This window comes from Eutrigla gurnardus, assembly GCF_963514095.1.
Source record: "Eutrigla gurnardus genome assembly, chromosome: 22".
NCBI lineage: Eukaryota > Metazoa > Chordata > Actinopteri > Perciformes > Triglidae > Eutrigla > Eutrigla gurnardus.
The window spans coordinates 11,083,063-11,096,435 of NC_139933.1; the positions used below are offsets into that span (position 1 = coordinate 11,083,063).

The 13,373-nt window shown below is 42.1% G+C and overlaps 2 protein-coding genes across 2 annotated transcripts; one reads left to right on the forward strand and one right to left on the reverse strand.

The window, feature by feature from the left end:
• The first annotated feature begins 16 nt into the window (after positions 1-16).
• On the forward strand, positions 17-9,048 carry rhot2 (ras homolog family member T2). The gene is made up of 19 exons (XM_084040064.1): positions 17-188; positions 955-1,013; positions 1,870-1,951; positions 2,140-2,183; positions 2,713-2,766; positions 2,883-2,935; positions 3,247-3,355; positions 3,518-3,619; positions 3,751-3,849; positions 3,952-4,060; positions 4,157-4,277; positions 4,524-4,608; positions 4,843-4,988; positions 5,115-5,215; positions 6,441-6,571; positions 6,719-6,793; positions 6,885-7,007; positions 7,356-7,558; positions 7,774-9,048. Exons 1-19 carry the CDS (start codon positions 152-154, stop codon positions 7,889-7,891), a joined length of 1,851 nt encoding a protein of 616 aa, XP_083896190.1. The 5' UTR covers positions 17-151; the 3' UTR covers positions 7,892-9,048.
• Positions 9,049-10,381: 1,333 nt separating this feature from the next.
• On the reverse strand, positions 10,382-11,778 carry h1-0 (H1.0 linker histone). Its single transcript, XM_084040098.1, has one exon. The coding sequence runs from the start codon at positions 11,504-11,506 to the stop codon at positions 10,916-10,918; it is 591 nt and encodes a 196-aa protein (XP_083896224.1). The 5' UTR covers positions 11,507-11,778; the 3' UTR covers positions 10,382-10,915.
• Positions 11,779-13,373: the final 1,595 nt, after the last annotated feature.

A 13,373-nucleotide genomic window follows, 5' to 3' on the forward strand; every position in this document is an offset into this window, starting at 1 on the left:
GAACCGGAATAATATTGTTTCACCTTGGGTGCATAACGCTGTGGAGAGAGCCACACGTTTGGTTTTAGCTTGAAATTTGACATTCAAATGAAAGATAAATGTCAGTGTAGTACTGCAGCGCGTCTGACTGCTCGTCAAACAGTGAGGAATCATGAAACAAGACGTCAGGATACTCCTATTGGGGGAGCGTAAGTCGTTCGCACTGACAGCCGACCGAGGGCTAAAAGACTAGCAAACATTAGCTGTTGTAGCTAATTTACGAACTTTTAGCTGAACTTACCTCGGTTACTCCTGGTGTCACGGTCCCGATAATTGTGCTAAAAGGACATTTATGTATGCATTATTGTGGTTTATCATATAAATGTTTAACTTTTCAAGCTTTCCGAACGTTAATTTCCGCTATGCTAAATTAGCATTAACTTTGCTCCTAAGTTGGGAACGCTTAATGCTAGCTAGCTAGGTAGGTTGACTTTAACTAGTTAACGCTAACTTAGCTGCCATACAGACGTAAGTAACGTTATACGTATTTTGTTCATCGGCTGGCTCAAAGCCTCGTTACACAATTAATACATGTGTTTAATCATCAGGTATTATAAATGTTCTCTGATATAGGTTGACATGTTAACATGAACGGCTAATTAGCTGCAGTTAGACGTTAGATGTATTAACTAACGCTAACGGTAGAACAGTTAGCCCCATTGGCGTCAGTTACCTTATCCTAACTAAAACTGTGACCATGTTTTATTGAAAGTGACACTTTTTCTATTAGCTTAACTGTATATATGGGGGGTAACGGTTAGGTATGACAGGGCACTTTATGTAAAAGATAAGAGAGTAGTCGATTAACTTGCTAGTACGTGTGCTTTTATAGTGTGCTATCACGTCATAACACAAGTAACATTGGATCCTTTCCCTGGCTGCTCCTCTCATCCTCCATGTTATCTCCTCCAACAGCCAAGGTGGGGAAGACATCACTCATCATGTCTTTAGTTGGAGAAGAATTCCCAGAAGATGTAAGTGTCAGTACAAGTACTCTACATTACAACAGTGTTTTTACTTAAAGGTACCTTTTGCTGAACAATGCTAGGTCCCTGAAAGCTGGGGGAATTTTAAGTAGCAGACCACATGCCTTATTATAGTCTATGTATGTTAACCACCGTTTGCTAATTACTGTATTGCCACAGTCTGTAACATTAGTCAGTACTCCGCATACTGTTTTGTGTTAGCGCAGTAAAGAAAAGTTGCTGATGTTCACTGAAGGTAAGCTAATAAACATGTAATTTCCCTTTGCTTATTTTGCACAACTGTTTTACTGTTTTTGCAACAAAAAAAAACAAAAAACAACCTTATTACAGAATGTGTTTGGCAACTATAGTATAACTTTTGTTTTAAGTTAAATTTGTTTCATACTGTCATTGCAGTTAGGCTGATCTGCAGATTTATTCCTCAGTATGTTAAAAAATTCAATTCAATGTAGGTTTTTGCCACACGTTTGTTACTTTTGCAGCATGTTTTGGGCTTTGTTTGAAATAATGAAAATAACCTGCTCTTCTATGTGGCCAGTATTGTGGTTTTTAGCATCTTTATTTTCAGTACACTTGCTATTAGTAAGTACAATTAGTAAGATTGTAGGTACACAGTAATTTGATGCTAGTCAAATTGCCTTGGAGAAATATTTTATTTCTCATATATTATATTATGACCAATATATTTTACACTTCTGTTGACACACTGTTGCCTAGTATTTAAGCTTATGGCTTGAACAGTGTCCATGCTCAATGCAAAATAGAAAATGTTTTTTGTTATTGGAGGATGTAGCCTGATTAAGTGATGGTTGACAGTTTATCTGTGATCTGCAATCTCTGAAAGGTTCCCCCCAGGGCTGAGGAGATCACCATCCCTGCTGACGTGACACCAGAGAAGGTGCCCACACACATAGTGGACTACTCAGGTAACAGCACCTGCTAACACGTACCACCACCATTAATCAGTCCTCTGACTGACTGGTCTCTATGCTTGGTGTGCACTGAGATGTACACGAGCTGTAAAATAATGTAGTGTGTCTATGTGTGCAGTTTGTTGAAGCATGATGGTCTGAATATCAGGACTTTGAGATCTGTTTGTGTTTGCCGTTAACAGAAAAAGAGCAGAGTGATGAAGTCCTTAGAAATGAGATCGTCAAGGTAAGAAGACCATGCAACACTCATGAACATACTGAACATCATCTGTTTCAACAGTTGAAATTAAAACCAGATCCACTGAAGGACTGAATTGGGCGGGAGCATTGTTGAGCAATGCTGTGCCACTCATTTAAGAATAACAACTTGGAGACATATAAATGAATATAATTGTTTCTAAAGTGTGTTGCAATTTCTTAAGACTGAAATCATACTTCGAGGAGGCCTAGCATTTACGCCAGCAGGCAATAGCTAGCAGCCTTAACATCATCTATATCTTTTTCATAGTTGTTTCTCTAGCGCCAATTATTTTTTATTTATTTTTTTATTAACATTTGCGCTTGTAGCAGGTATCTGGAAGTCTCAATCATTATTCCATTCTCATTTCCTTTTATCTTGTCCGTTTTTTTGTGCAGTATCATGAAATTCAGTGTTATTTAATCTGTAGGATTTTAAATAAAAGGTTTACAAGGTTGATTGGTTTCTGTTTTTGCCTCAAGATCCCTCAAAGCTGTTCTTTCTCCAACCCACACAGGCTAATGTGGTGTGTGTAGTGTATGATGTCACCAACGAGGACACAATAGACAAGGTAATAACATGCTACTTGGTTTGCATTGTCTCATACTGTACAATCATTCCACATACTATATATTACATTTACATTAAAAGCACAAACTGCACTTGTTTCCTCCTCTTGTTCTACAGATCAAAACTAAATGGATACCTTTAGTTAACGGAGACGCAGAGAAAGGGAACAAGTATGTATGTATGCTGTTGATGGGTGTGTGTTACTCGGGCTCTTCTGTATCGGTGAACTTTGCACTACTGTTTGTATGTATTGTTGGCAAACTTGGTAATCCAGGAATTTGTAGCTGATTTGCCCACAATCAAATGTAAGAGCAGCAGTAAAATGCCCAAATGTGGGGAGCATAAGCGTCCTCCATTCAGTACACCCTATTTGAATGTCAGCTAATTTACATTAAAGCTTACATTGCAGGAATACCTGTATCTACACAATAAACTATGATAGTGTTGTGTTGAGAGTAACCCTGTCTCCATGTTATATCAGAGTTCCCATCATCCTCGTGGGAAACAAGTCTGATCTGCGTTGTGGGAGCTCAATGGAAACTATTCTTCCCATCATGAACCAGTTCTCTGAGATTGAGACTTGTGTTGAGGTGAGGCTGAACTCTCGCAGACATATCCAGTCTGCTAATCACTGCAGCCTGTACACACCTGCTAACCTTAGCATTGAGATATACACTTGGTTGCTGGGCTTCACATACATATTTACACATGCACACTTTCTCTGACCTTAAGATTGCTTTTTCTCTTTCAAGTGTTCTGCAAAGAACTTGAAAAACATTTCAGAGCTGTTCTACTATGCACAGAAGGCCGTTCTTCACCCCACCGCCCCTCTTTATGACCCCGAAGACAAACAGGTCAGCCATTTTTGGAAATATGATGCCGACTGCGGAGTTGGTGTGTCTGTCTCTCCCAGTCCATGTATTTACATGTGCAAATGATTGCTAGAGTAATGATAAGATTTTTGTCCTCCAATATTTGTCCCCAGCTAAAACAACTGTGTGTGCGTGCCCTAAGCAGAATATTCTACATTTCCGACCAGGACAACGACCGTATACTCAGTGACGCTGAACTCAACTGCTTTCAGGTGCCAGTCAGAATGACTTAACAATAGGTTTTCTCTGTAGTTATATGAACCAAAGCTCATTGTTTGCTATATTAAAAAAAATCCATCCATCTTTATGTTCAGAAATCATGTTTTGGGAATCCTCTGGCAACTCAAGCCTTAGAAGATGTGAAGACTGTAGTATGGAAGAACACCAGCGATGGGGTGCAGGACAATGGCCTGACCCTAAATGGTAACATCAGTCATGAATGACAATATGCAACTTAAAACGGTGTTGTCCCAAGGCCACACTCAACTAATGGCTAAGTATTGTCTCTATCTTTTTCAGGTTTCTTATTTCTTAATACATTATTTATCCAGAGGGGCCGACATGAAACCACATGGACTATCCTCAGGAAGTTTGGTTATGACGACAACCTTGAGCTGACTGATGATTACCTTTACCCTGAGTATGTGTCGGTGCAGTATTGTACTGTATAAATTTAGATGCAGATGTTTATACTGCTAACTATATTACAGCAGGCTATATTGCCTCATAGACAACTGATAACTGTCCCTGTATTCTACATAGACATCTCTCACATTTGCCGTATTTCTCCTTTGTTTCCATTTGGCTTTTCCTTTGTTATGTTTATACGCACTAGTCAGGAATGTCCAGGTATCTAAATATCTAATTGTTGTTTTCCTGTTGTCAGACTACGAGTTCCTGTCGGCTGCACCACAGAGTTCAATCATTTAGGCCACCAGTTCCTCCAGCGGTTGTTTGACAAGTACGATGAAGTGAGTAGCAATCCGAGCTGTCTTTGTTCACAGTGTCCCAGTGGACAATGAAGTGTGACGGTTAAACGTTGTGGGAAATGTTATTGAAGCAAATGTGAATATGTATTGATTATTTTAGGGGAAAGTATTTCAATTGATGTTGAGATTAATAAAACATGCTGTCTCAGTTTTCTCCATGTTACATCCAATAATGGAGGGTATCCTTGTTTTGACGAAGTGGCCTGTGTTTCTCAGGACAAAGACTCTGCCCTGTCACCGACGGAGCTTAGGAATCTGTTTTGCGTATGTCCTTACATGCCATGGGGTGCAGAGGTCTACCTGACTGTCCCAACCACAGATGAGGGTTACATCTCTAACCACGGCTTCCTTTGTCAGTGGACGTAAGTGTCTCACTTGATTGTTTAGGCGTGATTGCAGGCACTAGGTTTACCCTCTAGCGCACCTACAAGCAATTTACATTCTGTACAGTTCCAAAGTCACATGTATGTCACTCCCTTCACATGCAGGCTCTCTGCGTACTTTGACATCCACCGTTGCCTGGAGCACCTAGGATACCTAGGCTACCCTATCCTCACTGAGCAGGACTCACAGATTGCTGCAATCACAGGTGTGTGTGAGTGTGTTTGTCTGTGCATGGGTGCGTGCGTGTGCAATTGGCTGTTAATTTTAGACCATCCCTACAGCATGTAGATGATATAGGTTGACACCATCTCCCTGAGGAACATGGAGGTTACTGGGACATACTGTACATCCTCTTTGAAAACTTAAATCCCAGTCTCATAGATGAGATAGGAGGATTACTAGTCTTAATCCTGTCCAGTAAAGCTTTATAGAGTTACATACTTGTATTTGTTCTTGAGACATGAAGGAATAGTTGGGAGTTTGTAAACTGCATGTCGACACGTAACACATGCATGGTTTGATGTATGGAGCATTCCCCACACATGACGTGCATTTTGTCCTTGTGTTTCTTGTGAGCAACTAAAATAAAATAATAATGATAAGGGATTGATGATTGAGCTAGTATGAGGAGCTTCTACATGGGTGTATAAAGTAGTGTCTCTGTGTTTGTTAACTAGTGGCGTGCCCAGGCCGGTTTGTCAGGAAAGCTTGGGCAAGATTAGAAAGTGTGGTGTATGTCGCACTGCTGTTAATCACACACATTCTGTCTCCGTCTCGGAGGTGAGCACCTTTAGGTGACCCTGCTGTAGATGTCAGAGAGGCCAGGAAGCCACAGAGATTAACTCAGATCTTTCAACAAGGGTAGTAGTTACTGGTTGTAGCATGTGCTCAGTTACTGGCTTTCGTGGTGCTGAATCAACCTTTCATTAAGTAGTTTTGATGTTCATTTTTATTGTACATTTATTTTTAACCATGCTAGCGGTATTTCTCTAAAAAAAAAAGCTATGTAATTTGGCTGACAGTCCAACACGTTGGTCCTGAGTGAAACATCAAAACAACTGTTGGATGGATTGCTAAAGGGTTTTGTATAGACATTCAATCCTAAAATGTTGGTGTTGGTTCCTGATTTTTCATCTAGTACCACAGCAACTGGGCCTGGCGAAGTGCAGTTTAGACTGATGAATAGTTGAGTCGAGTCTGACAGTATAGAATGATGACTGATAAGCTCCAGTTATCCTAAAACGGTTACTATACTAACCTGTTGCAGTACGTTCGGACAAACTTTACAGCTTTGGTCCCACTAATCTACTGATTTAAGATTTTGTTTCTGAGTTATTTTTTAATCTTTTAAATTTTTTTGTTTTAGAGTCAAATTTTATTTGATGCCCTACATGTCTTTTTTCCTCTGACGTGCTTGTTTATATGTGCAGTAACGCAGGAGAAAGAGGCGGACCTGGAGAAACGCCAGACGCAGAGGTCAGTCTTTCTCTGCAAGGTGATCGGGCCACGGGGGACGGGCAAGACGGCCTTTCTCCAGGCTTTTGTGGGCCGTAACGTTGTGGTATGGCATCTACTAGTCTGGAGCTGAAATTTTGCAGAATTAAAACATGATAAACTTCTTCTCTAACTTTCAATAATAAGTAGTGACTGTTTCTGTTTTTTTTTTTTTTTTATTTCTATATATATCTCTTGCCTTCTACATAATAAGGGAAATTCCAGCAGTGCCTTCTCCTCCTATGCCATAAACACTGTCCAAGTCAGCAACCAGCAGAAGTACCTTATCGTAAGTAGCTCCCATCCTGATCTTAATGTTGACCCTTAACCTCTGACCCTGACTAAAGCCTGAGCACCACACTCTTCTCCTCCCTGTGCAGCTCAATGAGGTGGATGTGGAGGCGGAGTTCCTGAAGGCATCAGACGCCTCCTGTGATGTTGCTTGTCTCATGTATGACACCAGTGACCCACATTCCTTTGACTACTGTGCCAGTATATACAAGGTCAGTGACGGCAAAGGTTAGAAGAGCATTTGATTAGATCATTTATCATTATTTAGTATAGTCTGTGACCTTCACATAGGATGCAGAGTTTGTGCTGGTTTTGCATACAGTCAGCATGGTCAGTAGCATCATCCTAACATACAGCAAGTGAGCGAAATCTAGCAAATGGAGTGCAGAAACATGCCCTGACGTCTCCATTAATATATAAACAAACATTTATCCTTTCAAACTATGACAGATCCTTGTACAAGTCAGGAGAAAAGTGATTTAGACCTTTCTTGTTTGTTTACATTTAGTAGTACATCTCTGAACTAAAGTTTTCGCTCTTTATCCCCTTTTCTTATTTAGCAACACTACATGGAGAGCAACGTCCCATGTGTGCTTGTCGCCTCCAAGGTGGACCTTCCTGACGTCAAGCAGTTCCACGGGATGACTCCCGCAGAGTTCTGTTATAAACACCAACTGCCTCCACCGCTGCCCTTCTCCAGCCTGTTCCTCGACTCCACCAGCAAGAACATCTACAACAGGCTTGCCTGGGCAGCAGTATACCCGTATGTTCTGATCAAACAAACTGCTGCTCCTGAGTATAATCAGACATCTTTGGAAACCTGGAAAAATAGAACAAAGTTACAGGACAATATTGTTCGTATCATAAAACAGTGATAGGTAGAGATGTAGGCAACAAGACATTAGTTTTGCTTATGGCATTAGTTGTGTGTTGCTTTGTGTGATCAACCCTTAATGATGTTTTCCCTCTGATCTCCAGACACCTGAATGGTTCTGACATGAGCAACACGTCGTTCTGGCTGAGAGTGGCGTTGGGCTCGGCCGTGGTGGCAGTTCTGGGCTTTGCCATCTACAGAGCCGTGGCTAGACTGAAATGATCCGCAACCAGCTGAGTTTATTCTTTTTTTTCAGCCTGGTGCTCCATCAATCCATCCATCAAGACCAAATCACAGACACCAGATTGAGAGCCACCGCGTCATTTTACTCTTCATCCCAAAGCTCCCAGGAGAGACTCTTCATATTTCTGCCCTCCTTCGCTTCGTCCTGCCCTCCAAGTCCAATGATCGGAACGGTCCAAGGGCAATTGGAAGCTAGTGATCATATTATTCCCCACGCTGCTGTGCCCAGCTTTTTCTGCCTTACATTGTCCAACCAGGTTAAGTAGGAGTTAGCCTGTCAGCGCTCGTTGCATTGATAAACAAAGAAGTGTTCGCATCCAAACAGGTGCTTTATCAAAGGGGAGGAAATGTAGGAATCTATATTCAATCCTGTCAAGTGTTAATGGTGGGATTGGATAGTTTTTATACACATGCAGTGTTTCCTATACATAATTTTAAAAAATGCCAAATTGACTAGACTGAAGAACCAAAGGGACATGGAGCATGTTGAACAGAGCCAACATTCTGATTGGCTGCTGGTGGATCTCTTCCTGGATGAATGAACTACTCTTCATTCTGACCACCACAGATGCTAGAAGTTCTTATCTGATTTGCCAAATAACTCCAGCAGCAATGAGTAGTCATAGCATGTTATTTGCCCCTCAGGCATATTGTTTTGCCTGAGAATGAAATTAAACATTTTAATATTTTAGCAGCAAGGCCTGCCTCCACTGATCTGCTGTGGTAGGGAGAGATGTGCATGAAGATTAATGGTGGTTTGCAAGAAGTCAGAAAATATTTTCTCCGGTAAACCTTTAAAAACAAACTTGTCAAATCAATCTCTGCTTCCGCACCTCCTTCTTAACATTGAAATTGAATTTATTGATTTTGATTGAGGCTGAAATAGGTTGATCTGTGATTTTTCTTTTTTCTTTTTAAACACCTGACACTGCATACACTTTGACCTTGTTACAAAATCTGCCATTGCATTTTTTTTCTCCAACATGAGTCATTCATGTTCTGTATGTTTTGTTGCTGGGGACCTTTTTTCTGTGACTTTTAAAATATGGCTGTTTTTCTTACTGAAATTGAACTGATTTAGATGCTTAATAAAATACCAGACCAGACTGGGTGGGGACGTTTTGCCCCAAAGACTTTATGGGTGTCAGGGTGAAAGATGAATGTGGTGCTTTATGATAATATGTCTTGACAGTTGGGGCTTTTTCCCAATATTCACCTTGGTTGATTTATAACATTTTATTTTTAAATAGCTGATACATCCTGACTGAATATTGTTTTGTTTCTTATTTTCAGCATTTATACAAGTAAAAGCTATGGTACATAGTGTCTGTGACTCAAATGAGGTATTAATGTTAACTGTTAACAGATCAGTTTTGTTCAAAACCCTGTTGTATTAATGTTTCCGATACCATGTCATCTTAATCACAAAACGACTGTTGCATCAGTGATGTGTTGAAAAGTATCCACCTGTGCTGTCACAAGTCATGTCTAAATTCATGCTGAAACACCAATTACTACCCAAGTCAACAGCATGCCTTTGTGAGTCTGGATGCTCTGCTTTGATCATTCAGCCTGAAGCTGTTTGACAAGGTTAGTGAGGTTATCTTACACCTGTTTTGAAAGATTATAATGAATAGTAGTGTATAGAGGGGTAATTGGTGCTTGTAATCTTCACTTTCATCAGTTTGACTCCAGTCGTCTGCTGCTGGCGTCTCGGTGCCAACTGCAGAGAAGAGGAGGCGCCTGGAAGATACCACGAGGTGGCAGTATTGAGCGCATGTCAGGTGAGAGGCAGGGTGGTAAGCACTGGGTGTGTCTGCAAAAAACCACCGCCTCTCTGCTCTGCACCCGCTCTAAGGGGAGGATGTAGGGATTTTGAGAGTAGGTTAGTGTGAAAAACAAGTAACTACCCTTAAGGAAGCTTTGTGTTTTATGTTCGGGCAGTTTTTTTCCTACATAGATGTTTTACAATTTAATATTTTCCTCGCAATTTTATCTTGGCTGTGTTTACAACCGCCCTATTCCTTTAAGGGACTTATTTTCTGTGCGTTTTTATTTCACAAGAGTATTTATGCCACAGGATTTTGCATTGTGTCCTACAAAGCCCTTGCCTGCGCTCATGACTACTTGACAGAGTGTTTGGGTTCTTTTCATTTATATATATTTAATAATCATACACGGACTGCAGTCGTCCTAAGTGTCACTATTTTTGCGTTGCATGTCGACCCATTTGTCCCCCTCTCATGGGTGGGCTTTGTCTGCAACACCTTGGTGCGGACTAAATTTGTGAACGTGTCAAAAATCATATATTATTTATAATTTATTTATGTATATATGGAGATGTCATTTCACTATGTATTAGATTTCGTTCATTGTATTAATCTGTGATATGCACAGAAATGCCTCCTTCCACTTCACCAAGCGTAATACGCACGCGTAAAATGCGCGCAATGAGTTTCCCCCAACACATTTTGTAGAAGATGACAAAGGTTTATTGAATTGCATTATAAACAGTCTTTAAAAGTGACTGAACACAGTGGGATGTTTATGTAATAAGAGTCGTCTGAACACGAAACCTACAGAATGGAGTTTGGATGACAACTGGAGCCTTTAGGGGAAATCTTGCTGACCTCCGCTGCTCTGCACATTGTACAGGCTCCACAATGCTCACCATTGTCACATGTGTGTTTTCAGTACGACCCCGTGCACTAACAATAGCTTCATACGTTCACCTTTATGTACATATTTTTTTCCTTTTCAGTAAGACCCTAGTCTAGTCTTAACGGACCCAAGGATCGGACAGTAAAGTAACAATATTATTAACGCCAAATAAAAATGCTCACAATTATTTCTACAGCATCTCAAAGCTATGTTGCAATGGAGAGATAACTACTGGTAAAAACAGCAGAAGTTTGCATGAGACCTTACAAAAATAATACATATACGAAAACATTTCCTTAAGTATTTACAGTGACTTTTTTTTTCTCTGATATTGTCCTTTTTTTACTTCTTTTTCGCTGTTTTTGCTGCCTTTTTGGGCGTCTTCGCCTTGGGCTTGGCTGCCCTCCTCGCTGGTTTTGCCTTGGACTTGACCACCTTGGTTGCTTTCTTGGGTGCTGCCTTTTTGGCTTTCACCGGCGTCGCCTTCTTCACGACCTTTTTCACTTTCTTCACAGCTGCCTTCTTGGGTTTCTCCGGCGTCTTGGCCACCTTCTTGGGCTTAGCCGCCTTCTTGGGCTTGGAAGGCTTCACGACCTTCTTCGACTTGACAGGCGCCGGCGCCTTGACGGACTTTTTGACGTCCTCAGGTTTGGCCAACCTGAAGGACCCGGAGGCGCCCATGCCTTTGGTGTGGCGCAGGACGCCGCCGTCCACCAGCCTCCTCAGGGACAGTTTGGTCTGCGTGTCGGCGTTCTCGCCCACTTTGTAGTTCTTCTTCACGTACTTCTGGATGGACTGCCGGGACGCTCCGCTGCGGCTGCCCTCGTGAGCGATGGCCGCTTTGATCATCTCCGAGTACTTGGGATGAGAAGCAGGTTTCTTGGGCTTGGCTGCCTTTTTGGCTTTGGCCGGAGCTGCCGACGTCTCTGCCATGGTGACTTTTTCTTTGGAGTTAGTAAACAAACTAACTATTAAAAAAAAATTATTAAAAAAAAAAAAAAAAAAAAGTCCAATGCTGTGTAATTTCACGCGACTCAAGCTGGCAGAGCGGAGCGTCGGAAACAGCGAAATATATGAACGGCGGAAGAAAAAATAAACGTGCGACAATGTCACACTGAACTGTTGATGGGAGGAAAGAAAAGAGATGATAGTTGTCCACACAAAGTGACGCGTCGGTACACCGGATCACTTAAGTGTCTTATTCCACGGGCGCCTCGGTGAGCCTATGAAGCCTATCTGCGGACGTGATTGAGAACACCAACTGCCAGCAGCTGATCTAGCGGACTCCATGGAACTGGCGCCGTCCCGTTTGTGTTTCTTCATCCTCCAACTCTCGTCAAATATAGAAGCTACGGCGGAGAACTGACCCACAAAACATTATGGGCTAATAGCAGATACATTGGGCTTCACGGGGACACACTTTCCCGTCTTCACCCGCGCCGGCGAACAACTTTTATTCCGGGAAAACCGGCTGGAAGTAACGCGGGCTGTGAACAATTTTGCACAATTCGCGTTAAATTGACCCAAACGGACGGAACCTGGCGCCGAATCATCCGATGCATATCGATATTGTATCTATGCTCGAACGGATGCACGCGCTTCAGTTGGATTGCGTTTCCGTTTTTGCTTTTAATACATCGATACGTTTTCCCAACTAACACACTCCGGCCATTGAGTTTGAATGACGTGGTCGAGATTATTTGTTGTTAAACCTGCTATAAATGAAATGTCACGATATCCAAGTGACAGGTGACACTCGGGGTGACGATATGGGTTCACGTGGGTCTGAATGTGGGGGACAGGGTCGCTGCGTTCGCTGTTTTTTGGACAGAATTGCTTATAGCTGTCACTATGGCAGTCGCCACTCGAGCTCCATTGTCAGGAAAGTTGCCAACACCTCCAAAGATCAGGGGGCTCTGATCCCCGCTCGTAAAATTGATCAGCACGCTTCGGATAGGGGTGCAGGTGGCTGCCGTGTGACCAGGTGTGGGTCCAGCTGTGAGGAGGGGGAGGGGGGCCGCAGCCGAAACCAAAGTCCTTCAATACAGGGCGCAGTGATGCGTTTCTTTTGTTCAAGGAACTGGCGCATCAGACCTCAATCAATAACACGCTTGACATTTGGCTTTCCACGTTTTTACGAACCTTTGTGGCCCTCATCCTGAACAACAGAGACCTCCCAAATAGCAAACTTTATTATAATTTCTCCTGTATTGTTTCTGATTTTAATATCAGGTCTGATGTCCCTCCCTGCAACGCCATTTTGATTCCTAAAGTCACAGCCACTGGAGTAGTGCATTCCCCCCGACTTTTGTAGCATGGTTATCTGAGTTATTGGACGCTATTTTTTGGGGATAATAACCACGTTATTGACTCATCCGCATCATAATTGCGCAAAGCGGCACCAGGCTGTTTGCCGGAGAGATGGTCCTCTCCTGTGTGGACTGTTGGGATACTGCTGAAGCACTTAATTCTTCACTTTTGTTCAAATAAACATTGCGTCCAATCCCCCTTATTAGTGGGCATAGTGTTATAGGCGACCTGTGTATGTTGTATATGTAGGTGTGTGTGTGTGTAGTCTAAATGAAGTTGGATTGAGTGTCTCTGCCCATCTGACTCCACCTGTGTCCTCACAGTGACTTGATGACTGAGTGTTTTGTTGTTGGGTTTTTTTTGTGCGCATGTATTAAAGGGGAGGTGGATGAGTTGGTGGGTTTCCTGAGGATCGAATGGGTGAAAACGAGGAGAGAGAGAGAGAGAGAGGGAGGGAGGAGTGCGTGAATGAGTGATTTTTTTTCTCTCC

What these genes read in the sequence shown, in the direction of transcription:
- rhot2 (XM_084040064.1), top strand. Translation starts at nt 152, where the DNA reads ATGAAACAAGACGTCAGGATACTCCTATTGGGGGAGC. An exon ending in TTAGAAATGAGATCGTCAAG is followed by an intron (nt 2,184 to 2,712) that starts GTAAGAAGACCA and finishes CAACCCACACAG; the next exon opens with GCTAATGTGGTGTGTGTAGT. An exon ending in CAATGGCCTGACCCTAAATG is followed by an intron (nt 4,061 to 4,156) that starts GTAACATCAGTC and finishes TATCTTTTTCAG; the next exon opens with GTTTCTTATTTCTTAATACA.
- h1-0 (XM_084040098.1), bottom strand. Translation starts at nt 11,506, where the DNA reads ATGGCAGAGACGTCGGCAGCTCCGGCCAAAGCCAAAAAGGCAGCCAAG.